Source organism: Eptatretus burgeri, chromosome 3 (assembly GCF_056783735.1).
Source record: "Eptatretus burgeri isolate ZD-2024b chromosome 3, Ebu_testis_v1, whole genome shotgun sequence".
In the NCBI taxonomy this organism is placed as follows: domain Eukaryota; kingdom Metazoa; phylum Chordata; class Myxini; order Myxiniformes; family Myxinidae; genus Eptatretus; species Eptatretus burgeri.
The window spans coordinates 18,614,798-18,642,037 of record NC_140963.1 but is presented as its reverse complement, the minus strand read 5'-3'; the positions used below and the strand labels follow the sequence as shown (position 1 = coordinate 18,642,037).

The 27,240-nt window shown below is 43.4% G+C and overlaps 2 protein-coding genes across 4 annotated transcripts in view; one reads left to right on the top strand and one right to left on the bottom strand.

Annotated features, from left to right (window-relative positions):
• Nucleotides 1-5,596, bottom strand: part of OBSL1 (obscurin like cytoskeletal adaptor 1) — a 64,177-nt gene extending 58,581 nt beyond the window's left edge. Inside the window, exons 1-3 of one of the 2 annotated variants that reach the window (XM_085871947.1) lie at nucleotides 5,482-5,596; nucleotides 2,152-3,265; nucleotides 484-753 (exon numbers count right to left, since the gene is read on the bottom strand). In XM_085871947.1, coding sequence (XP_085728073.1) covers nucleotides 484-753; nucleotides 2,152-3,253 — 1,372 coding nt within the window. In that variant the 5' untranslated portion in view covers nucleotides 3,254-3,265; nucleotides 5,482-5,596. Of the gene's footprint in view, nucleotides 1-483; nucleotides 754-2,151; nucleotides 3,266-4,425; nucleotides 4,588-5,481 lie in introns of those variants that run through there. The other variant, XM_085871948.1, reaches the window with a different exon arrangement.
• The window catches only part of INHA (inhibin subunit alpha), a 31,745-nt gene extending 4,942 nt beyond the window's left edge, over nucleotides 1-26,803 (top strand). For both annotated transcript variants that reach the window (XM_085871994.1, XM_085871995.1), the window contains 2 exons: nucleotides 25,386-25,757; nucleotides 25,858-26,803. In XM_085871994.1, coding sequence (XP_085728120.1) covers nucleotides 25,442-25,757; nucleotides 25,858-26,558 — 1,017 coding nt within the window. In that variant the 5' untranslated portion in view covers nucleotides 25,386-25,441 and the 3' untranslated portion in view covers nucleotides 26,559-26,803. The remainder of the gene's footprint in view (nucleotides 1-25,385; nucleotides 25,758-25,857) is intronic.
• The last annotated feature ends 437 nt before the right edge of the window (nucleotides 26,804-27,240 follow it).

Genomic DNA, 27,240 nt, shown 5'->3' with positions numbered 1-27,240 from the left:
TCTATGTTGGCCTTCAACTCTGCTGTTGGTGATCCCCCCCCCTCCAATCGCTCTCTCGACTGTTCCTTTCTGTCCTGTTACATGCTGATCTGTTCATTGTACTAGCTCTACAACAAGCGTCACAATGTCGACAAAAAAAGTCTAAAGAGTGTAAAAGTCTAAATGGCCTGAGCCTAAATGGCCTTTTTACTCACGAGTCTTTTTTCTTTTCTTTCCCCATTTGTTCATTCTTTTTCATTGCTTTTCACGGCACATCATGTGCATCCTGAGAAATCGTGTGCATCCGTCTCCCTGGCGCCCGTTTCCGTAGCCACCGTCGGCCACACACCGTTCACCTGGTATCTTGCCTCAACCTCACTCTATTATCCCTCAGCAACAACATAAACCACTGTCTGCCCTTCATGAGCTCTAGAGTAGATAGTATAATATACTATTGGTAGTTTTGACATTGGAAATACACTTTGAATGTTAACAGCACTGTACCTTTCACAGAGAGCTCCGATACTGTGCGGCTTCCATCATCTAGCTCATAGACATAGATTCCATCATCGTTTGGCTCCACGTCACGAATTATCAGTCGACGGATGGTTCCCAGCTCCTCCATGAGGAACCGACGGCCAGGTTGTAGCAGCTCTCCATCTCTGTACCATCCACGGCCCAATGCACCAAAGGGAATTTGGCACATGAGAGTGGCTTTGCCTCGTTCACGTGCTTCTGCATCTCTCAGCTTCTCTGGAAACCTGCTTTTTGGTTCTGGGAGCATCAGAAATGTGGCAAATCTCATTACTGATAACCTCATTGATTAATATTAATCTGTGGGAGATGAGTCAGAATAATGAGTGATCAGGCACAGCCCGCAGGCGTACACGAGCCGACACAATGCACCAAGACCGTCAGCAACAGCTTAGTCTGAGTATATCCTGAACACCTGAATATCGCATTTCTCCTCGCTAGCCACGGACTGACATGCTCCACTCGCTCATATGAGTGTTTGCGGAATACCTTGCTCCTGCTGTTGTACATTAATAAGGACTAGCATAACCCGCGCTCTGCGCGACATGTTGGGGTGCGTGTGTTTGAGAAAGAAACTGATGCAGAGTATCAGTAGTAATTTTACTTTAATGCAGTAAGTGGAATACGATTTCACTGTTTCAGAACCATTTTATTTACTTTTTTTTGTTAGGGTTAGGGTTAGGACCAAAACTTTGTGTCCATTTCATCATAAATATTCCTGTTTTTAAAAGAACGTTTTTTCCAGATTTGAAGGAGAAGAAGCAGCGATGTGAGCTTAATGCGGTGGCACATTCCCAGAGTGAATGAGTATTTACTAGTAAATTTTGTATCAATGTGAGTTACCTTATCTTCTGCAGCAATTCCACTAGCAAGTTGTTAAACGCTCCCTGAACCGGCCTTATCTGCAACCAGAGCTTTACCTGCACCTGCTACTTTCTCCTGGCACGCCATCGATGACGTACCAACAATAGTACCAAAGTAGCAGTGCTCAGAGCTTTCACCCTTCTCATCCTCTCCCTGCAATTTATTTTCGTTGCCATTTTGGTTTCAGGCCATAGTGTCATCGATTGTCGTGTAGTGTGCGGCAGTCTACAATAAAACAAGATTGTTCAAGATTCTTCCCCGACGGTCTTGTTGCATTGCATCGGTGAAAATCGGCTAGTGTGCAGAAAGCTTAAGGGAGATGGAAAAGGTGAACGTATGCAACTAACTATTGCTTGCGTGTCAAATGTGGAAGTTAGTTAAATAGCTAGCGATATACTTGTTAAGTTAGATTAGGTTAATGGTAAGAAGGGGATTACTGCACAAGTTCATAGATTATGTCAATGCGGTGGAGCTGAAAAGAAATGTGATTGCTTCTTAAGTATCAGAAGCAATCTTTAATTGAAACGAACTTTAAAACTCCACAAATTGTTTGGAGAAAAAAATTTCAAAAATGTTTAACACAATTCAACAATGATCATATGTACACAATCCCCAACTAAGCACCACCCCCTTCACCACAAACCCCGAACCAAAGGCCTTTTGCATCTAATGACCCAAGTTCCCACCAACATTCCATGTGTCAGTAATAAATATTTGGCTGCATTATTGAGCACATCCTTCAAAACATCATATTTTCAATCATGAGGCACTCACCCTTCACATCCAGTCGAACTGCACTGAATGTCTGACCAAGACTGCTCGAAGCTGAGCAGGTGTAAAGGCCGATGTCACGTGGTCGACAGAAGAGCACCTTGAGAACCTGAATGTCATTGGGTGCCTCATAAATAAGATGACGACAGTCTTCAGATACAACTCGGCCATCTTTTTGCCAAATGACGCTTGGCTTGGGCTCTCCTGTAACACAGCAGCTGAATTTCGCATGCCTTCCCTCAATAATACTACAGTTCTTCACCTGTAACATCTGCTCTGATACTGCGGACTTGTAACCAACGGTGTCACTGCCGTGAAGTAAATCATCGAAAGATCGTTGAAAAGTTTGCAGTGCATCATCCCTGTGACCTGCTGTGATGTCTGTATAGTATTTATGATTAGATTGACCTTTTTGTAGCTCGTTGGTTGGTGTTTCCCAATGGCCGTACAAATTGGCTTGGTAAATGGTCTTATTGCTTGGATGGTTCTCAACAGACAGTGATGCTGCTACACTTGTTTCACCAACGTCATTTTTTGCATTGCACACATAAGTGCCAGCATCTTCAGGGCGAACGGCAAAGATGCTCAGTGTTGCTTCGTTGTCCACAAAGTCCATGTGGCATCGTTCATCCATTGTGTCACTATGCAGTACCTGGCCATTATTCTCCCACCAAAGCTCCAGTGGTCGCCCTTTGGCAACTTCACAAGAGAACACCACCTCTTTACCTGCTTGGACATGCTGAGAGACTGGTTTTGATATGAATTGTGGTTTCTCTGTTGCAGCAAAATAGGATGAGAAGTGGGACTCTTCCACATTGAGTACAACACCCACGTAAGCTTCACCAACAGCATTTTTTGCACAGCAAACGTATTCACCACTATCAGAACACTGCAAGCCAGATATGCCCAGCCCATACAAGTCATCTTCAAAGATTTCTTGAAAATGGTCATCCGATTTTACCCAGTGCCCATCTTTCTTCCATGAAACTGTTTGTGCTGGGTCACCAGCGATTTGACAGGCAATGACTACGTTCTCACCCACTGCTAATTTTCCCATTGGCTTGGGTCGAGCCAGGAAACGAGGAGCACCAAGGAAACCGTTCATATTTGCTGATCACTGCAAAAATAAAATTTCAAACAGCAAGTACAGGAAGGTCTTAACATGGATCAATGTATCGATGTACACATTGAGATGTTATCCAGTGATCCTTTAGAATACCAGTTGTATGCTGCCATCACAACCTTATCGTACACAAAGATAGCATGTTGCTCGTAGAGATTACATTTCAACATCATGGCACATAACTTATGATAAGTAATACCCAAAGTATTTTTCATTCCCATTGTCTCCCACACTTGTGCTGGCAGGATGGTCTAGAGGTCTACACACTCGCCTCTAAGCTGTTTTTGCCTGGGTGTGAATCTTGGCCCAGATACAAACGGTCATCCCATTGTTTTATCGGCTGGGTGAATCATCAGTGTGTGGGCTGTCTCTTGGATGGATTTTAAACTGGGTGCCCTGTCTGCCGGCATTAGTTGGTGGACTTTAAAGATCCAACTGTGTCCTTCGTGAAGAGTGGGTGATCTATTGCCAGCACCATGGCCAAATTCCAAATTCCTACCATAACTACTGCTGGGAAGGCAATGGCAAACCACCAAGCATAACACTTGCCAAGAAACTGCTTCGGCAACACTGATGCTTTGTTACGGAGCATGGTACATCAGAATCACATTCTCTTTTTAAGTTGGCTGTGCCAACTGAAATCCCAATCACAATTAATTAAATTCCATTCCCCCAAAACAAAGTAGTCCATGCTGTCTTTTTACAGTTTTGAGATGAGGCCAAAAACTTTATCATTATGCATCTCCGCCATGATGAGAATACCATTAACGAGAAAAAAAAAGAGAAAAAACTGCAACAGCTGACAAGTGTGTTTTTTTCATATTCCAGGCCCAGACGAATCTTATTGAACATGTTACCCAATGGTACTACAAGCTCATATAAGAGCAAAAGGTGTACGGCCCCAACTATGATGGTTCAGAGGGGGTATATATATATATATATATATATATATATATATATATATATATATATATATATATATATATATATATATATATATATATATATATATATATATATATATATATATATATATATATATATATACATACATACGTACATACGTACACACATACATACGTACACACATACATACATAAATATATATATATATATATATATATATATATATTAAACAAAAGCAGCATGCTGACCTTAGATGTGACATGACACTGACATCATGCACATAAATGATGCTAACGCATCATCTTCAAACGAGGATGGCATCCATGTGGCACTCAGGTCTTTGAAGATTGATATTTATGCCTTTATGGTCACAAATAAATGAAAGCAGAGCCACCGATCCACATTTCGCCCTTGATGTGGGCTCGTCAGGATGACATACTGCCAAATTTGTCATTAGTAATGAGAAACAAGATTACTATGATCACGATAAAACAATTTGTCAGCATGTCGTAAGTGCAGTAAGTAAGTGCCAAAATAGATATTGCTGCATGCTTCCTGACCAACAGGAAATGGCTGTCATACATTCACCTGTCTGTGGGACACAACACAGTTCTTGGATCAGCCAAGATCAATTTAAATTTAAAAAGACTCTTCTGGCTAAACAGTTGCATCGGCCCAGAGCTACAACCTCCTAAATATCATCTGTAGGCTTGTGCTGCTGCCATTACCGGGAAGATAATTTCATTCACAGTTTTATGTGTTCCCTCTCATGGGTGGACTGGTCAATAAGATTCTGAAACTGGTCTATTATATATATATATATATATATATATATATATATATATATATATATATATATATATATATATATATATATATATATATATATACATATATGATCACTTCAGAAGCTGCACACAAGATGACAATGATTACTGATTACAAGACCACAACTTTAGTGTAAGACTATAATTAAGATACTGTATATTGAAAGAAATCAACTTGAACCTGACATTCCTTTCTTCCCACAGCATTGACATAAACAGCTCTGAAATATCCTGGTAACTTTTTTAAAAAACTTTTTAAAAACCACACTGAGCAATAACAATAGGGTCTGTATTGAACTATTTACCTAGAAGTGCCATCTTACTGTAATTTTTATGAAAGCATTTAACAGAGAACTAAATGAAGCACAATATAAATCCGTGTCCGAATTTAGACCAAATAATTAATTAAGGGTTAATGCCTTTACTTGGCATATTATTAGTCAAAATCACATTAGTCAAACATGTGTTGTCGCTCACCCGAATGTGATGGAAAGTCCACCAAGCACTCTGTCCAAAGAGATATGTGATGTGCAAGGTGTTTAAAATAGGCTCTAACCTCCTTACGCCCATGGAGGACACGTTCCTGGGCAATGATGTAGCTTTAGGCTCGAATCTATTTTTGGACTTCCTTCCTCATTTCATGTGTTACATTAAATTTGAACTTCTTTCACCTCCATGTCTGTCTAAATGTATTGATCACACTTCATAAGCCTTGATTAAGTGACATGTACATAATATATTTTGTGTGCTGTGAACTTTCCCAATCTTCATTTTGTTTTCTTTTGTTGGTGATCCCTGGGACGAACAGCACCTTTAACAGATAACAAATTCATATTCTTCACTATAAAAAGCACAAGTTGCACATCGGAACATTAATTGGTGGCTTTATAAAAGCCTCAGTTTGCTCAGATATAGATATAGATATAGATTTTGTTTTTTGAAGCATAGACGTGACTTTTTGTCAGTCGTGAAAAAAATAACAGATGTTTCTGTTCTTTATCATAAACATAATTATCTTAATGAAGTCATGAGAGAATGGAGGAATTGGGAAATGTCCCAGAGCAGAAGACAGGAATATAGAGATTTAGCAGTTACCAAAATTGGTTGATGTGTTTGAATAAATACGATGAGGTGTTCAATTTCAATTGAATACAAGTAGGGAATCAGACAGATTAACAAGTTACAGTAGTGTTTCTACGACCAACAGGTGGTGCTGGTGGTTTTTATGTTGTGTGTGGCTGAGGATCCATGTGAGGCGTGCTGCGAATGGAGTGAATTGCCGTGTTCATTTATGTTCATATGCTTGAGTGTCCTTCAGTACATCTGTTTGATTAATTCCGAAACTGTCACCTATTATTCGGACACAATCCGCATGAAAAAAACAACTGACTGGTAAAAAGTAAAAAAAAATAATCTTCCTTGCCAGAACACTAGGATCCTTACCTGGACTTTTATGTCGCCATGGTGTGATCTATACCATAAGAGATAGGTTTGTGTCTGTCTGTGTCTCAGAGATGGCCCAACAGATCTTCGTCAAACATTGAGAGGTTCATCAGTGAGTGCCAGGGAGAGTTTTAGGCAAAAAATAATAATAATAATAATAATAATAATAATAATAATTTTAATCGCTCCATCATGCCTGAGCCTTTGTATCTTTGTGAAAAGTAATATTAAATGATCCCTGACCTCATTCCTTTGTGGGAGTAGGGAAGTGTTTTAGCCCCCTCCCCCTTTCCCCCCTCCCCCCCCCCAAAAAAAACAAAAAAACCAATTTGATTTCTTCAAAATTCCAACAGGATAAGAACATCAGCGGGCAATGCCGGGTACCCCTACTAGTTGAGGATAAACTGTTAAAAGGAACAAAAATAAACTCAGTCCCATTTTCCCTAAAATGCTGTTCACCATCAATTAAATCAATCATAGTGTTGCGGTTTAGGAAAAGACCCCCACATGTATTCAGAGACACATAGGATTTTCCCAGACAGATATTTATTTTGTTTATGGAAGATAGAATGTCTACCTTGTGTGTAGTGAGACTTTGGAATGGATATGCATCGTTAGTTAGAATGGTAGGGTTCTCTTTAATCCCTCTGCCGATCGATCCACCTTTGGATCCCTCTATGGCTCCAACTGCCCATCCATCGCCGGTCCCTCGCCATGTTCACCTTTCAAGCCCGTGACTCCTCATGGCCTGTCTTCATGATCCTGTAATTTGCCCGTCAAATGTCCCCCTCCTTCCTTTTCCATTCCACCTCAGGTATGCCAACCTCCTAATAGCACATCACGTGAACCTCTCCGTGCACTCAACATCCTCATCACAAACTGGTACAGATAAAATAGCAGCATCCAAGATGTCATTGAAAGCCTGGATCTTAGTTTTGACCCAGGAAATCTGTAATCACAGCGGCTCTGACTCCTCATTCAGCACCTCAAGGGCCCCCAAAAGGATATCCAGCGTCTCCACAAAGATGACTATCATCTGTGAAATCAAGGTCAGAGATCTTGACATTCCCAAACGATGCACCGCAGCTTGATCTCTCCGACATCCTCCCTAGAATCCAGTCCATACAAGTGCTGAAAAGTGTGGGGGCCAGAACATGCCTGACAAACTCCAGTAACAACTGGCAATAAGTCAGAGATGGAACCACCACATCTCACAGCACTATCAATGCCAAAGCATAGTTCAGACTTCAGATTGATCACTTTTGGTGGCACCCCGCGAAGACTAAGAATCCTCCAGAGGGCATCCCAATTCACTGAATCAAAGCTTTATGGAGATCAACATGGGCTATGAGCAACCCCTGTTGAAACTCTTAACTGCATTCGGTGAGGACCTGAAGAGCAAAGATACGATCGAACGTTGACCTCTTTGGTGTAAAGCCAGACTGCTCTGGGTACTGGTGCTCAAACAGATGATGGCGAACCATATCAAGAATTATCCAAGTAAAGACCTTGCCGGGCACTGACAGCAGTGTCACCCCTCGGTAGTTTTTGCAGTCCTGGTGATGACCCTTCCCTTTCCAGAGAGGGACAACAAGGCCCCCCTTCCAGTCAGTTGGGATGATGCCTGTGTTCCAAACAGAACACAGAACTGCATGCAGTGACACGAGTACAGCATTTCCACCAGCCTTGGGAAGTTCAACATGTATGCCACAGATACCAGGAGTTTACCTCCTTTCACCTAGTTCACCGCAGCCTGTGGTTCCACAAACAAAGGTGGTTCACAGTTGATTAGAGGGTCAGCAATAGGGAAAGTTACACTCCTGACATCCAACTCAACAGCTGGTCGGTCAGCCTGCTATAGCTGTTCAAATTAACCGGCCCAGCGGGCCTTCACTTCAGACTCATCTGTCAAGAGCTCACCACCGTCCACTGTAACTGTAGTACACCGAGGGACGGGCTTGGAGGACGCAATGCACAAATTCCTCTGCAAGCAGAACGAGAATCACTTGACCACAGGTGATGCTCTACCCCTTCACAGTTACTTCGCACATAGGCCTTGACCGCCTTCATCAAACGTACATTTTTACACCTCAGCTCCATGAACTGCTCAGCTCCGCCATTAAGCCTGACCCTGCGACTCTGGTCAATGGTGTCCAGTGTATCTTGTGAGACAAAGTTCTTCACCTGACAGTGGGTTCAAAGACAATCATTGGCAATAGCAAGGATGGTAGTCTTGAAGGCACTGCACAACTCTTCAGGATCCCCCAAAACACCCAGACCTCCCAAATCCTCACTCACACTGTTCACAAACTCCTCAGGTACCCTCTCATCCTTGAGCTTACTAACATCCAGCCTAGGCTGGGATGGTACCATTCTCCTGGATCTAAGCTGCAACTTCAGAGTTGCGACAACAAGCCTGTGGTCGGTATTGAGGAACTCAGCACTCAGGTAGACCCTGCCTTGGACGAAGGCACATAAATAGCTTATCGTGGTGTTTCAGGAGGCACATCTACTGAAAGGACAAATTAACATCACCACAATCTATTTCATCACTTGCGTCCAACACATGATTACCTTTTTGAACAATCACTATACTACTCTATAACACTAAACTAAAAGAAATTTGGAGGAAAGCCAACATCCTTGAGGAATTTTATCCTCTCACGTCCCCCACAGACTGACAGATCCAAGCCATCTCGACTTGCTTGGACTCTCCAGTTATGCCACCAGCTAAGCCACAATGCTATTTCGATAATGAAGGTGCTTTAATGAGACTTCACACATGAATGATTCCCGGTCCGATTTTTCTGGCTATCAGATGACTGCACATTGTTTGTTTATAGAGTGTCATAATATCGAATGAATGTCATTCATTTTGATGAGTAGTTCATTTGACAAACCTGCTACACCTTAGATTTTGATCACAGGCAGGAGAATGGCATGTTGTTTGTGTTTTACCTGCCTTTTCTCTGATATTGCTTCCTTTGCTCTCTGAATCCTTCTCCCCTCCATAACTCCCTATCATGAATTAAATAAGATGGTGGACGGCAGCTTTTCATTGTGTGTTGTGTCTCACTGGCATTGAGAGATGGAACACAGAAACATCACGGAGGGACGTGCTGTACTGCTGTTACAGTCTCTTGGAGTGTTCGAGCTATGGGATGTTGTGGTGGAGTGGAGGCTATTCGGGTTCAATACACTGGCGTCTGGTTTTACGCGTCAGAGCTTGGAGCTCAGAGCCCCTTGTGTTTGGCCACTTGTGGAAGGAGTTTGGCCACTTCATGCTCATTAAAATTATTGGCGATGCCATCTTTCTCTATAGATCTCCAGTAAACATTTAATATACAGATTTGCATTCGTGGGTTGTGCTGTTTGGTATTGCTCCTGTATGGCCTCTCTCTAGTCCAACTCCCGATGAGCAAAATCAGAGAAAACATCAAGAACTGTTCTCACATACCACGGCTTGAGGACTTTAGTTCACATCCGAATTTGCAAACAGATGAAAACCATCTTCAAAAATATGGCGAGATACCCCTGGGTGCTCACCTGGTAGAATAATGATACTGAGAAGGAAGACGTGGTATGGAATCGGCAAAATGTTCCAATGAAGCAATGTTTTTTTTTTTTTTTTTTTTTTTTTTTTTTTTTGTATACCTTGGTCGAGGCTCATATGAGAGCGAACACACAACTCACAGCAAGGAGGCATGAGACAAGAGGGGCGGCGGGAGTGGAAGGGACAAAACATTGGGGAACAGACACAGGTGAACTGTGGAAGGGAGAGGGATGGGGATGGGACGGGGAACATGGCGAGGGGAAGATGGACATTAAAGGGACTTTCAGGAAGGAAAGCAGGAGAATTGAAGGAAGTGGGCTTGGGTGGATTATCGGGGGTAGAAAAGATCGAGGATTTGGATGGGGGAAGATAAGAGGTGGTGGTGAACAGCTGTTTTGAAAGCCTGGAGGGAAGAATGGGAAAGAATAGAGTGAGGAAGTTTATTCCAAAGGCGGGAAAAAAGAGGAATGAAAGAGTGAAGATGAGCAGTGATTCGTGATTTTGGTAGTTTTACCAGAAGGGGGTTGTTGGCGGACCTTGAGCGCCCTGTGGAAATGTGGTTGGGACAAATCACAGAGAGAGCAGGGGGGCAAGGCTGGAGAGGAGTCGGTAGAAGACAGAAAGACCACCGACCAACCTGCGGTGATTGAGTGAGAGGCCCAAAGACTCAGCTTCATTGCGGGAGATGCCAATGATCTTAAAAGCCCTGGTTTCGACAGCGTGAAGTCGAGAAAGGTGGGAGGCAGGAGCACCAGCCCAGAGGGGAGAGCAGTACTCCATCAGGCTACGGACAAAAGCTTTGTAAGTGGTCAGGAGCTCAAGAGGGCCGAGGAAGGACTTTGCACGACGGAGGATTCCCAGTCGGCGACTGGCTTTTGAGGCAAGGTTGGAAATGTGACTTTCCCAGGAAAGGTCATAGCAGATAGTGAGACCCAGAAGCTTGAAAGAAAAGACTTCTTCCAGAGGATTGTTGAGAAAGTGGATGGGGGGGTTTTGTAAACGGTCCTTTCGAAGAGACATAGTGAGAGTGTGAGATGTTATAACGAATACCTATTTTGGGGAGCAATCCCACCCTCTCCACCGTAAATCGTCTTCGAGCCCGATTATTATTATAATTTTTTTTTTAATAGCATTAACAAACTTTGGTACATCATGGGTAATGAAGATTGTGGTCACGTGTCATTAAAATTGTGTGTAGTTTTGGAAAGGAAAGCAAATACATCTTTTGGGGTGCAACCCACACCCCCACCCTCCCCCACCCCAGTAGACCCACTTAGAACCAGATTTTGTTGGGTTTTTTATGTCATGAATAAACTTTAGTACATCACAGGTGATGAAGGTGGTGGTCAAGCTTATTCAGAATTGTGTGTAGTTTCTGAGAAGAAAGGAAATGCATATTTTGGGGGGGAAACCCCCTGTTTTTTTTGTTTTTTGTTTTTTACGAGGTTGGTGGCAGTATTTGCACTCCGGCCACCGTAAAACACTTCATTCCGCAAAACACACAAAAAACGCAAAGAAAACTGAAAGCCCACTCTGTGGGAGTACCTCCTGTGCTGCTGCCCTTCGCAGAGCAGCTCACTGGATGATGGGATCAGGGAAAAGCCTTCGGGACCCCCATTCCTTGAAAATAGGAGGAAAAGCATGGGGTAAACACCCAGGGTCAGATTGCAGTGCTGTTTGTCGAAGTGGTGCTGAGGTGTCATTCGCCAGACGGCCATCTTCTTGGGTTAACCTGAGGCGGTCCCTTCGGGTGAGTGCCTGGAATGTCCTATCCATAAGAGAGGATGACCACCTGTCTCTGTTATCATCTGAGCTCAAGCGTTTGAACATCGGTATTGCAGCACTCTCTGAGGTTCGGAGACCGGATAGTGGCGAGACCATGGTGGGTGGTTACACCTACTGTTGGTCTGGTCGCTCTTATGGTTACCATGCCCAAGGAGTTGCTGTCGCTGTGTCCAATAAGCTGACTCCAATGATAATTGAGGAAACACCAGTCAACGAGCGTATGAGACTCAGGATTCGTCACTCCATGTGTGTCTTTTCCCTGGTCTCTGTATATGCTCCGACTGAAGTGAGTGATCTCACCGTGAAGGACGCATTCTATGCCACACTCGAGTCTGTGGTTGATCAGTGCCCCAAACGAGACACTCTTCTAGTCTTGGGGAATTTCAATGCATCGAGTGGAACTGATAGGGATGGTAACGAGACGTGTTGGTCCCCATGGGTCTGGAACTGTGAATGAGAATAGCACAAATTCCCTGACTTTGCAAGAAATTGTGGACTTCGGGTGGCTGGTTCATGGTTTCAGCACCCACAGGCTCATCACTGGACTTGGTATTCCAATGCTGGTGGTGTGGAAAAGGAGATTGACCACGTACTCATTGATGGTTGCTGGAAGATGATCAAGAACTGCAGGGTCCACCAGAGTTCTCAGTTCCTTAATACCAACCACAGGCTTGCAGTAGCAAATTTTATTTTATTTTATTATTTCATTTTTTTAGTCCCCGTTGGACTTGATCCGAACCCGGGGCTTATGGATTTGGTCTCAATTTTCGTGTGCGTGCATACGTGCATCCGCAACCATATCTCGTCCGCATCCATATCTCGGGCATGTATAATCCGATTTTATTCACACTTGGCACAAAGACAACACATGATGGTCATGTGTACATATGCACATCATTTTCTTTCACGATGCGATCAAAGATGGCAGTTTGGTGGCCATTTTAGTTGTAAAAAAATATATAAAAAACAGGTGTCAAACATGTCCTCAATAATTTCTTGGACATGTATTTACCCATCTTGTTTTAATGTCATGAACTAACTTTGGTATATAATGTGTGATGAAGGTTGGATTCAAGTTTCATCGGAATATTGTGTGTCGTTTCTGAGAGAAAGCAAATAATTTCCGGTTCTGGGTTTGGAGTTTGGACTTCCGGTTCTGGGTTTGGAGCGTCGGCAGGTCTCCTTCAGGGCTCTCTGCTGACGATCTCAAAGTTAAGTTTCCGGTCGTTATCTGTCCCGTTTTAACTGTTTATTTTCTCACCTCCATGTTACTGTGTGTTCCTAGTTCGGTTTTGTTTCAAAAATCGTGTTATTTTGTGAGTTTTCGTCGACCTTGTCTTATCGGGTGCTTGAAGCCTACCCATCCCTCCCCTTGGTGTACGATTGTGTTTATTTTTATTTTCTCCCCATTACCTTCAATTTCTATCTTCCCCACTTTCCCAATGTCCCCCATCCCTCCCAACTAAACACTCTATTTCATGTCTTAAATCCAAAAAAAATACCTTTCTCCTTGCACACTCACGAGTCTTGATCCTTATTCTTCTTCTTCTTCCTCCTGCTGGCACACCATCTTAATTCTTCTGAGCTGACCCTCTCTCGCCATTACCTTCAAGAATTCTTCCTACAACCTTCCATTCCTGAATCTTACCTGTTCTTCAAAAATACATCAAAAATAATCTTCCTTGTATCCGTTTGATCTCGACACCTCCTGTAACCACGTGTCTCTCTCTACTCTTCCTGGTACTTTTCATCAACCCAGCAGCTTCACTCTGCGTTTACCATTCCAAATTCACCACACACTTCCACAATTTTACTTCAACCTTCCCTTTTCCAAATGTTACGCAATCCTTATTTAAGATAAATAATTTCACTTTTGACTATACACCTCCCACAGCCAAGTACTTTTCCCGTAACCACGTGATCTGTTTTGACCCCCTGCGTTAAACGATCCAATTTCACCACTCACCTCACGATTTTTTCTACAACACTTCCATGACCTGATCTGATGAAAACTCTCACAAACAATAATAATAAAAATAATAATAATAATAATAATAATAAAAACTATCTCTTAAAATGCTTCATCTTCCTCTTTCACACAGGTGGTACTCATTACTGTATTATAATGCACTACTCTTCTACGATTTAAACAGACTGCTCTCCATTCGACCTTTCCTTCCTACCTTGCCTAAAAAATCCAACTGTTACAGCGTTTCTTCTCTCCATTCTCTGAATTCGCCTTTATTGCATCCATCAAGAAAGGTGTTTAATCGCATCTCTGACCTAAAACTTAAAAAAAACCCAGTTTGCAATGAATGTTCGCTTTCCATCAACCATTATATTTTTCCATTTTCAGTGCCAACTCACCCCTCTCACCCTCCCTCTCAAAGCAACCATCACACTCTTCTCCCTCCAAGCCTCCCTCTCACCTCTCTCCAAAACTCCCCCCTCACCTTTCTCCCTCAACTCTACCCACCCACCCTTCTCCCACCATTCACCCCCTCACTCACCCTTATCAAGGTTGCTCCCCCATCTCATCCACAAAGCTTCCTCCTCCCACTGCCCTCTCACCTCCATCTCTTCACTCCACCTCCTGAAATCCTCAACCGCCTTTGCCCCCTCTCTTGTCCAGCCTCTCCCCCAGTGCAACAGAGCCTTTTCTCCTCCTCATCCGGCCCCTCCCCTAGCTATTCTGCAATCACCCACACTCTTTCAACAACCCTCCTTACCCCCCTCCACCCCATGTCCCTTGTCCTACCCTACCCTCCCCTCCCACCCCCTGCACCCAAAGCCTCCTCCCCTACCTCTTCATTAACAGTGTGGACCTCAAATATCGGGGACCTTCGCTGAAACCTTTCAGATCTTTCCATACAAGTTGCCTCTGACAAACCAGACATAATCTGCCTCAGAGAAACTCTCCCCCCCCCCAAGACGTGTATGACTCCCCAGTATCTCTCCCTGGTTACTCCCTCCTCCAGTATGACAGACCTTAGCCTCGTCCTGGCAGGAGTTGCTCTCTTCATCAAAGACTCTATTCCTCATTCTCCATGCATTGCCCTCACTCCCCCACACCCCCAGGAATACCTCTGGCTACGGCTTCCCCTACACTCCCACCTCATGTTTATGTGTGTACTGAACCGTCCACCAAACAGTGATGACTCCATCAACACCTCACTATCCGAAAACATGGACCAACTTCTATCTTCTCACCCAAACTCTCTCTCTTCCTCATATGTGGTGACTTCAATTGTCATCATGCCAGTTGGCTAGGTGTGGCTACCTCTCTCACCTGTCAAGGCACTTCAGCAAAAGCTTTCTGCGACTCATTGGGACTGACTCAATCGGTCAACTTCCCGACCCGGATCTCAACCAATGGTACTCCATCTCTTGTGGATCTGATTTTGACAAATTTCCCTGACAACATCTGCTGCTCTTCCTCCGCTCCAATCGGTTCTTCTAATCACGTGCTTGTCAAAGTGGACATCTCTCTGGCTATTATCAGAGAACCACCTCACCGCCTCGAGTCTGGCATTTCACTCAAACCGACTGGCAGGATCTCCAAGCAGCCATCAAACTTATAGACTGATCTCCTATCACTACTTTCTCCAACATCAACTCATCCTGGGAATTCTTTCAAAGAAACTTGCTCTCCCTCGTGCACAGATTTATCCCCTCTCGTCTCCAGTTGTCCTACCCTTCCTCCCGCCCATGGTTCACTGAAGCTTGTGGCGAGGCAGTTGTCCTGAAACAACTTGCCTTTTCCTCATGGAAAGCAAACCCAACTGAGGGTAATCTCAGTTCCTTCCATCAAGCTCAGAACAAGTGTGTATCTCCCCTCAGGAGAGCCAGAAAACATCTTTCTCAGTTCAAGTCCGAACTTTCAAACCTCTCTCCCTCCTCAAAATCCTGGTGGCGTGTAATCAAATCTGTTTATGGTGTATGTTCCCCCTCCATCCCCTCCCTTATATTACCTCAAATGGCCGCACTGCTGATACCGCACGTGAAAAGGCTGAATGCCTAAACACGGTGTTTGCAGCTAAATCTTGTGTCCAAAACCCATCGCTTTCTCGACCCACCTTACCCAGTCACATCCAACTGTCCCTGGACTCTGTGTCCTTTTCTCCTGACAAGGTGGAGAGCTTGTTGTCAAACCTCGACTCAGATTCTGCAACCGGTCCAAACGGCATCAGCCCACGTGCCCTAAAAACCTGCTCCTCTGCTCTTGCTCACCCTCTCTCTGTTCTATTCACCCTCTCATTTGCCCAAGGTCATCTGCCATCTGCTTGGAAATCAGCAAACATTACTGCCCTGCATAAAAAAGGTGCAAAAACAGATCCCTGCAACTACAGACCAATCAGCCTTCTCCCAATCATCAGCAAGGTTATGGAATCCATCATCGCTTCAGACATTAAATCCTTCCTCTTCTCCAATGGCTTGATTTCCGATCTTCAATTTGGTTTCAGACCAGGTCACTCTACCCTGGATATTCTGCTTCTGCTCTCCCAACAATGGATGGAGGTCCTCAATGCCGGACATGAAATCAGAGCCATATCCCCAGACATATCACATGCTTTTGACACGGTCTGGCACCCTGCCCTGCTCATCAAACTCTCTTCCTATGGTATCCAAGGCCATCTCCACTCATGGCTCGCAGACTTCCTCTCCTGTCGCAGTCAACATGTGGCCCTAAATGGAGTTCTTTCATTCCCTCTTCCTGTCCAGGCTGGAGTACCTCAGGGTAGCGTTCTGGGCCCTGTTGTTTTTCTGGTTTTCATCAATGATCTCTCCGACTCTCTGGAAAATCCTCTTTATCTCTTTGCTGATGACTTCACCCTCTGCCGTAACATCTGTCATCCCTCAGACCGGCAACCAGCAGCTTCTTCGCTCACTGCAGATCTGGGTAAAATCACAAACTGGTCCAACACGTGGAACATGTCTTTCAATCCGGACAAATCTCACACTCTCACTATGTCTCTCCGAAAGGACCATTTAGAACCCCCCCCCCCCAATCCACTTTCTCAACAATCCTTCTGAAGAAGTCCTTCCTTTCAAGCTTCTGGGTCTCACTATCTGCAATTTGTCCCCACCACATTTCCACAGGGTGCTCAAGGTCCGCCAACAACCCCCTTCTGGTAAAACTACCAAAATCACGAATCACTGCTCATCTTCACTCTTTCATTCCTCGTTTTTTTCCCGCCTTTGGAATAAACTCCCTCACTCTCTTCAATCCCACTCTTCCCTCCAGGCCTTCAAAACAGCTGTTCACCACCACCTCTTATTATCCCCCATCCAAATCCTCGATATTTTCTACCCCCGATAATCCTCCCAAGCCCACCTCCTTCAAATTCCCTGTTTTCCTTCTTGAAAGTCCCTGTAATGTCCATCTTCTATTCCCCATGTTCCCCGCCCCATCCCTCTCCCTTCCACAGATCTCCTAATGTCTCTGTTCCCCACTATTTTGTCTTTCCCACTCCCGCCCCTCTTGTCTCATGCTCCCCTTGCTATGCTTTGTGTGTTAGCTCTCATACGAGCCTCGACAAGGTGTACAAAAAAAAACCTCTTTTGGGTGGGCAACCCCCACAGTGAAGTCCATCAGTCGACCCCTTCAGACCTCGATTTTATACTTTTTTTATGCTGAGAAAAAAAACTTTGGTGCATCACGGGTGATGAAAGTTGTGGTCAAGTTTCTGAGAAGAAAGCAAATACCTATTTTGAGGGGCAATTCCCTTCGGTCCCGATTTTTTTTTATTGTTATTATTATTGTTATTATTACTTTTAATTTAATTTAATTTTTTTATTTATTTTTTAACTTTTTTAATGCCATGAACAAACTTTGGTACAAACAGGGTCATTAAGGTTGTGGTAAAGTTGAAAATTCCAGGTGAGCTGAAAATGATTTGTTGCGTTTGCGCAATTTGTTTGCATTCCACATTCGCTGCACAATTTGCTAGTTTTAAAACCAATCATATTCTGAATCATTTTAATCGAAAGCGTGCCCTGATTTTTACTGTAGCAGCTGCGTTGAAATTGTTAACTTGCGATAGAATTAATTGAAGGATGAGCAAGCAGGCTTTAGAAGAGGTAGAAACACAGCTGAACAAATCTTTATTTTGCGCAACATAATTGAGCACGTAGCAGAGTGATAGACAACCCACTACTTTGCTTTTGTGGATTTTGAAAATGCCTTTGACTCCATGCACCGAGAAAGCCTTTAGACGATCATGGCTGGTTTTGAAATACCTAGCAAAATTATCAGAACGGTACAGATCTTATATGAAGATCGTGAATGTGCAGTGCGAGAGGAGGGAGAGGAATCAGAATGGTTCATGGTAAAAACAGGAGTGAAGCAAACAGATGTAATGTGCGGTCTTATATTATTCCTAGTGGTAGACTGGATAATGAGGAAGACAACAGATGGCAACAACACAGGGATTAGGTGGAAGTTTACAACAAAACTTAAGGACTTGGACTTTGCTGACGACATTGCCCTTTTGTCATCGAGCTACCAATATATGCAAACGAAAGTAACAAAAATGAACCGATTTGCATCAAAAACAGGACTCAAAACAAGAAAAAGAGCAATCAGAGATTGCAGACCCTCAGCAGGACTTATTTTGTGTGGCGTTTGTGTACTGGTGTGTTATAAGAGACATAATTAGAACTGCCACTTTTTAACTGCTGGCAGTGATGACCGGGTACCAATACATCCTGCTTTGATGCAACCCCGCTTTGATTGGACACTTGACCCTGACCCATGGTGTTTATTACTATTCAATTGGATTCATAATGGGATTAAAATAAATTCATTTCAAATTAAATGGAAGACCAAATTCGTACAGTCCTGCAATGGAGTAATCGGAAGGAACACGAACAAGCAAAAAGCAAAGATGAAGTCATCAGGAGGAACCTGGATGGGATTCCCATTTCAGCTGGTACTCCTCTACCCACAAACCCACCAAGGCACAGCCAAATGAGCCTTTTTTTTTTCAAAAAAAAAATAAATTCGAAAAAATAAATCTCAAAAAGATCTCAGATCAAAAAATGAAATAACCCTGGCTGCCAGACCATGCATCCGATCAAGATGAAATTTAAAACATGTATTCCCCATCCCTACTAGATCATAAATCTGAAGTTTCAGAGCGGTTCCAGAGAAAACATTAATATTTTTCTTCAATCCAATATGGCTTACAAGCAATGAGACCTATCAATTATTCCTGAACAAACTTGTACACCCATGGCTTGGGGAACATTTCTGTAAAGTTTCCTCTCGATTTGTCCACCCTTTGTGGAGAAGATTTTTTTGTAGGTTTTAGGGTAAATCCGATATGGCTACAAAACCATGTGACCTATGATGTCATATGTGTGAAACTTTTGTTCCTCATGGATAGGCGGTCATACGTGTAAAGTTTCGCCACGATCTGTTTGTTCTGCCACTTCAGAGAAGAAGGTTTTTCAAGGTTTTTTTTTTTTCTAAAACAATATGGCTGCTGAATTGCCTGACCGATGACATCATCAATTTTTATTCTTTGGACCATTTTATCCTGAGATGACCCTCAAAATTTTTCATGCTGATCAGATGTAGCATTCTACATATGCAATTATGACGTCATAACGATGGCATCTATGACATCATAAAAAAATCGCACATTCCCCATAAGGAGTACTTGCCATGTTTCAATTTTTTCTTTGTGTGGTTTCATAGATACAGAGGTCCAAAGTTTTGCCCTTTTTTCAACATGGCTGCCACACTATGTGACCTATGACGTCATAATTATGATCAAAACATTAGATTTGAGTCGTCGCACCTTTGATGAAAAAGTGGTTGCGGAGAAAAATACAAAAGTTCTGTGCGGACAGACAGACAGACAGACCGACAGACAGACAAGCCGTAGGCGACATGGGTGGTCGCGACATAATTACATACTAGTCATACAGTTTTTGATGGATCAGGCTGAAATTTTTTGACAAAGAAGTTGATTACAGTGCACATAAAAGCCTGGAAGCCCATTTTTGATTTTCGAAAAAATAATTTTTTTCGGATTTTTCTAAAATTTCAAAGTTCCGTTGCTATGCAACGGTGGTGTCCATAGCAACGGTGCTCAAAAGCATAGAACTTGATCCTGGTATGAACATACCTGTCAAGTTTCATCAAAATCGGTTGACTCCTCTGGCCTCCAGAGCTGTCCATTACATACAAACAAACAACAACAAAAAATGACGGTAAATAGACACCTGATTTTTGAAGGACTACCATTTGAAAAATAAAAACTAAATCAAAAATCGGCTCGAGTAAAATTTTCTAAATATCTCGAAGTGTTTAATTCCGAAGTCTCGTTTCTCCACATTCAAAACTGTAGGACAAGTATTGAAAATACCGTACGCGGTTTTTCGGCCGCTGCATAGCAACGGGTGGTTGCTTAGCAACGAAACTCAAATGCGGACACTCCCAGCCCATATGGCACCTGCTCGCCAAGTTTCATCGAAATCGGTTTGCTGGTTTGTGCTGTGGAGCCTCGTGTTGCAGACACACACACACACACACACACACACACACGCAAACACACACACACACACACACACACACACACACACACACACACACACACACACACACACAGACGGAAAACCCGACAATAAGGGTACTCTAGCGACCACCCAACAAATGAATGTAAAATCACTCAGAGTGACAACTTGGCAAAAGGGAATGGCACTCCATTGAGAACATACGTCCGCCATACTGAAGAGTTTACATTTTGTATGCCACTGATAGATCGGATCTGATTCCGGACCTGAACCAAAATCGAATCGGCTTGTTCTTGTCACCTAACCAACTCTTCCACTTCGTTTTGTCACCAGTCGTCCACAAATTTTTGAGATAACATGCTACACATAGTTTTTGGTCTCATCTCTCAATGGTGAAGAATCACCTGAAAAATTCTCGAATCCGGATCCGGATTCAGATCTTCACCAAAATCTAATCAAATGGTTCTTGTCACACACCCAACCTGTCCAATGAACTTTTTGAAATATCATGCAATATCGTTTTTCGCCCCATCTCTCAATGGTGAAGAATCAGTTGAGAATTAAATAATTATTGTATCCAGATCTCGATTCGGATCTTCACAAAACTGAGTCAATTCTTCCTCATGGCACTCCCAAACAGTCCACCAAGTTTTGTTTGAATCCATCCATAACCTTTTGAGATATTGTACTCCATATCGTTTTGGCCCTATCCCTGAATGGTGAAGAATCACTTAAAAATTCTCAGATACAGATCTGGATTCAGGTCGTCACCAAAATTTGGTGTTGTGCTTGGTCACCTACACACACAAAACAAATTCAAAACGATTGCTTGAAAAGTGTGGCCAAAAATCATGCGACAAACATATACAGACAAACGCTACAGACCAACATGCTTGGCAAAAAAAAATTTTGCTTGCAATTGCATATATGGAACGCTACATGTGATTACTTGAAAAATTTTGAGGGTCATCTTGGGATAAAATGCTCCACAGAAAAAAAAATTGATGACGTCATCGTTCACGTGATTTGGCAGCCGCATTTTTTTTTTAATAACTTCAGAAATCTTCCTCTCTGAAGTGGTTCAACAGATCGAGGTGAAACGTTACACGTATGAGCGACTATCCACGAGGAACGAAAGGTTCACAAATATGACATCATAGGTCACGTGGCTTGGCAGCCATATTGGGTTTACCCGACAACCTATAAAATCTTCTCCAGAACGGCAAGACAGATTGAGGGGAAACGTCACGCAAATGTTCCCCATGCCATGGGTATACAAGTTTGTTAAGGAATAATTGATAGGTCACATGGTTTGGCAGCCATATTGGATTGAATAAAAAATGTTAAATAATGTTTTCTTTAGAACCGCTTAATCGATTGATGTGAAACTGCACATTTATGATCTAATAGAGATGCGGAATACATGTTTTAAATTTCAACTTGAACCGATGCATTGTCTGGCAACCAGAATGATTTAATTTTTTGACATGCGTTTTTTGTGGTTTTTTTTATTCATTTAATTTAATATTTATTTTTATATTTTTGAATAAAGTTTACTTAGTTGTGCCTAGATGGGTTTGAGGGTTCAGGGGTAGCAGCTGAAATGTGAATCCTATCCAGGTTCCTCCTGATGACTTCATCTTTGCTTTACACTTTTCTAGGTTCCTTTTGATTACTCCAATGCAGGACTGTACTTATTTGGTCTTCCATTTGATTTGAATTTAATTTATGTTAATCCCATTCTAAATTCAATAGCTGTGATACACAGACATGTACACAGATCGGTATTGCTTGCATATCGCGCATGGAAATGGAAAGTGGCAGAACAGTTCTCGGCGCTATGACTTGGTAGAAGCTATAAAAACTCAGTACGGACATTGGGAAAATCTACATATAATGGAGCAAGTGTGTATGATTATATATGTATGTATGTATATCCACTCTTCACCCATTCGTTGGACAGCTGACCTGACGTCACCCATAATTGTTACCTGAAATACTTAACCTGAAGTTCCCAGAGGACCCACCCCCCCCCCACCAAAAAAGATCCAAACGATCCTTAGGAACTAAGTGACCCCGAGGACCCACAAACAACCCTGAGGACCCACGAATGACCCAAAGGACCCAGAATTCCTGGACAACCCAAAATACATGGAGGACCCAAAAGACCCAATGGGATTATCTGGGACCCATGCAACTTCTGCATCATGTAAAATGTGACTTGAAGTCCCCGACGCCCCCTCCCTCCTCAACACACACACACACACACACACACACACGCACACACACACACACACACACACACACACACACACACTCCAATGCCTCAAGCCCCCTTCCAACGCTTTCCATTCTCTCTGCCCCCCCACCCACCACCAAACGCAAACTCTGTGCTCCCCTCCCCCTTTCTTCAAATCCTCAAACCCCCTCCCAACCCAATGTCCTCAACTCCTCCCCTCTCAAAAGCCTCATACTCCTCGATCCCAACTCTGTCCCCTCTCTGCCCTCCCCAACCCAACTCTGTCATCTCTTCCCCCTTTCTTCGTCAAGTCCTCAACTGTCCCAAACCCCAATTACTCAAGCCCCCTTCCAACCCCGAGTCCTCAATCCTCCCCCCCCCACCAATCCCATTTCCAATGTCTCAAACTCCCTCTTCCAACTCCATGCATCCTCACCCCCAACTTTCTGTCCTTCCCTCCCCATTTATTCCTGTTCTTAACAACGTTACACAAACATACACAGGGAACTTTGGTGCATGAGAAGGCCATTCAGCATATCATGCCTGCGTTGGTCTTGTCCCCGTTTGTTAAGAACAAGCAAATAAAGATGGAACATTATATTCACAATCACTTCCCCATTTCTTCCCTTATCCTTACCATAATTCCTGGACCGGTGTGTGTGTGTGTGTTTGTGTGTGTGTGTGTGTGTGTGTGTGTGTGTGTGTGTGTGTGTGTGTGTGTGTGTCGCACGGTCAAACAGTTGTGGGCCGATTACATCCAGACTTGCTACATCGGATTAGCATGGCCCCAATTAGTGTATACAGGTGTTTTTATCTTTGCCGGTGCTCTTGGGTGGGGGAGGAGCGGGAGGGATGCAAATTCTCTTTGTTAAGGGGCATCGTATAGTGCCCCCTCCAGGTGAGGGAGGGTATTACAAGTTTCCACCATTTACAGTGCAGTGCAGTGTTCCTGTCCACACGTTTTCCAGTACAGTTAGGTGTTTTGAATCATAAGCAGTAGGTATGCCTTTGCTTCATGCACGTAACCCAGGTTAATTTTTTTTTTGGCCGACAGAAATGTCAGTTGCCAATAGACCGCCCAAATAAAGGTTCACGTCAGAAGAACGTGTTTCATGATTGAAACATAATCGCCCGTAACCTGGGTACTCTGCTAGTTCAAAGAATGGTGCAAGAGTTGTACACGAAGATGTTTTTTTTTCGGGATGTTTGACAAAATAATAAATAATAATAATAAAAAAGGCGGCTTCAAAAAAGGAAGCAGGTGGGGACGATCAACTGGTATTTTATATTATTTATTATTATCTGGCATAATGTCTCGTGGGGTTGCACTCCCCATCTGGATTCACCCATTTATAGGAGGTGAAAGGGGGATGTTTCCCCAAATATTGGTATTTCATTCAAAAATCTTCTTCTCAGAAACAGACAACAGGATCCAGAGCAAACTGAACTTGTGGCATCATGACCATGCCCTAACCTTAAGTTGTGCCCTCCATGGCTGTGTCTCCCCTGAAAAGGGGGCCACGGCCTCCCTCCCATGATCCCTCATATTCACTGAAACATTTTCCACACAAATTACCATGACTGATATGGACCAAATTTAGTACGATACATCAGAATAGTAAGGTCTCGTAGGGTTGTACTCCCCATCCAGATCCACACGTATAAGAGTCTGAAAAGGGGGGTTTCGTCTAAAATTCAGGCAATTTATTTTAAAATCTTCTCAAAAACCGACAGGCAGATGCAGACCAAATTCTTCATGAAACATAAGGACTATATCATTCACTTAAATTGTGCTCCCCATGACCGTATCACTTCAGGAAGGGGGGCTACGGCCCCTTCCCCAATAATCCCTCATTTTCATCTCACCTGTTGAGAAAATAACCGTTAGTTCCCCACAGAGCTATTTGTAAAAACAAAAATGGATTCTTCTGAACAATCACCCTTATATTATCTAAATAAATGTTATATACCATGGACGTTGTTGTTCAAGATTTATGGTAAGAAATAACTTTTTAGAATCATTTTTGTTCGTTTGTTCTCTCGTTCTCTCTCTCTCTCGTTCTCTCTCTCTCTCGTTCTCTCTCTCTCTCTCTCGTTCCCTCTCTCTCTCTCGTTCCCTCTCTCTCTCGTTCTCTCTCTCTCTCGTTCTCTCTCTCTCTCTCGTTCTCTCTCTCTCTCTCTCGTTCTCTCTCTCTCTCTCGTTCTCTCTCTCTCGTTCTCTCTCTCTCGTTCTCTCTCTCTCTCTCTCTCTCGCTCTCTCTCTCTCTCTCTCTCTCTCTCTCTCTCTCTCTCTCTCTCTCTCTCTCTCTCTCTCTCGCTCTCCCTCTCTCTCTCCCTCTCTCTCTCTCTCTCTCTCTCACAGACACATCAATCCCTTTCCTAACTTATCCCTCCTAGTCCTCCTTTCATGTCTCACACAGCTTTTGCTTCTTGTATGACAGAAGTGACATTGAAGGTCACTTTGTGGCTGAAACTTTGTTCTGAAACATGGATATGTAGTGGTGAGCACAGTATTCTGGCTAACTGTCTGAATGCTGTCTTTTTGTTTTAAAAATTCCTAACAACAAATTACATTTACTTCAAAAAACATCCAAAACACTACCAAATGTTCAAATTGCATTTACCTCTATTTATTTGCTTTGTTTACACAAAACAGTCATTGCCTCTGCTTTTGCCTCAGTAACCAATATCGCACGCAAAGAATTCTGAAAATGTGAATGCTTGAACTGCATCGGTTGGCATCAGCCATGCCAAGTCAGGGCAATATGAATAAACATTGCAACAATATTTCAACATGAAGTGGGCTGATAGCACCTTGTGAACTGCATATATTGCTAGGAGCGACATCACCCAAGGCAGGAGAAAGGAAGCCATCAGGTCGCCGAGAACACAAAATGCGCAATTTGGTATGGGATTACTTTTGCTTCTGGCTTCTATGTGGAGCAGCCACTGACCATGCAATATTACGAGACCTAGAGGATGACACGGTTGATGATCCACAGACTGAAGTCGTGAACCGTACGACGTTGCTAGACTATGTGAAGACGCGAATCTTGGATAGCCTCGGTCGGAGTGGGCCAGTGTTGGATGGACAAGCGCTTGAGAGCTCCATTTTGGAGCGGCATGAGATGGCATTAAAGCTGCTGGAACCGCCGGAGGATTATCGGCCACAGCACGACGCTATCGAAATTGCCTTGCTACCTCTTTCGGGTAAGAAAAACTGAAATACATATCGCAAAGAGATTGCCTGGTTGTGAAAGATTGATGATGCATCCTGAACAGGCTTATTCCACATTTTAATTCCCAACAGATCCACCAGCTGACGCGGATGTCCCGACTGCTCCAAACGGTTGCACTTTCTTCTTCAAAGCCTCTAAAAGTCAGCATGGAAGGATGATTACATCTGCCAAGTTTTGGTATCATACCAGCGATGACGATCTGTGGGGTGATTGCGATGCCGTCAATTTGAACATCGTTACCATGGATAAAATGACCAACACTGTTTCCACCGGGTGTACTGCTATGGAGGACCACTGGATAGTCTTTGAAACATCATTATCAAGCTTGCGTTTCATGAAAGAACGCACGTTCTGTCTGCAATTAACAGGGGAAGATTTATCCAGATGTACCTCCATAAATCTACCCTTCCTTCTCATCACCACCAGTGCCCTGCCTCCAGCTCGCAGACAGCCCCGAGATGTCCCCTTTGTCCTTGGTCATGCACAGAAGCCCGTGCCCCAGAAAGACTGCAAGCGCCTACCCGTGAGCATCTCGTTCGAGGAATTGGAGTGGGCACACTGGATAATCCATCCCAAAAACTTTACTTTTTACTTCTGTCGTGGGATTTGCACCGGCACACAAAGCAAGCAATCGTGCTGTGCGCCCGTGCCGGGCTCTTTGGCACCGCTGCATGTCCGCACTACTTCTGACGGTGGCTACACGTACCGCTATGAGAACGTGCCACGCCTCATTCCACAGGAATGTGTCTGCTTTTTTAACTTCGAACATTGAGTACGAGACACGCAGACATGCACCGAAACTTGCATCACACGTCCGTCGGTATATTTCTTGTTCTTTAGAGGCAAAGCAACAATGGTTTGTCAATTGTGATGGTTTTGCATCTGTCATAACACATCTGTCAATTGTGATGTCAAGAAACAATAAGCTGTACCTTTTTCAAAGTAAAACAATTGTGGAGGAATTTTATAAGTATCTTTGGCATCGTACAATAAAGCCTCAGATTCTTCGATTCAATACAGCTCGGTTTTCATGTCAGTAACCTTTTTTAAATGACAAAATGCCTGAAGTCATGGTTAATATGGCTATGCCTGCAGGATGGTTTAGGACATTTTATTTCATGAAATTGCTTCTCCCGGATACAGATCTGGCCTATCAGTGGGATTAAAAAAATATAAACTATTCAGCCTGGTGGAGGTATGCGCTCCACCAAGTGTCGTCGTTATGTCAGAAATTGACTTTTTATTGTCAAGCCAGACACTTGTGGATCACCTCCCATCTGCCGACATTTGCTGGTGGATGTTAAAGATCGCATGGTGTCCTTCGCGAAGAGTAGGCGGGTTATCTCTGGCACCTCGAACAAATTGCATATTCTTGCCCTAATCTAAATGGGGCACTGCATCAGCGACACACCCACACCATCAGCCTTTGATGCTACCCCTCAGCCTTATGCTGC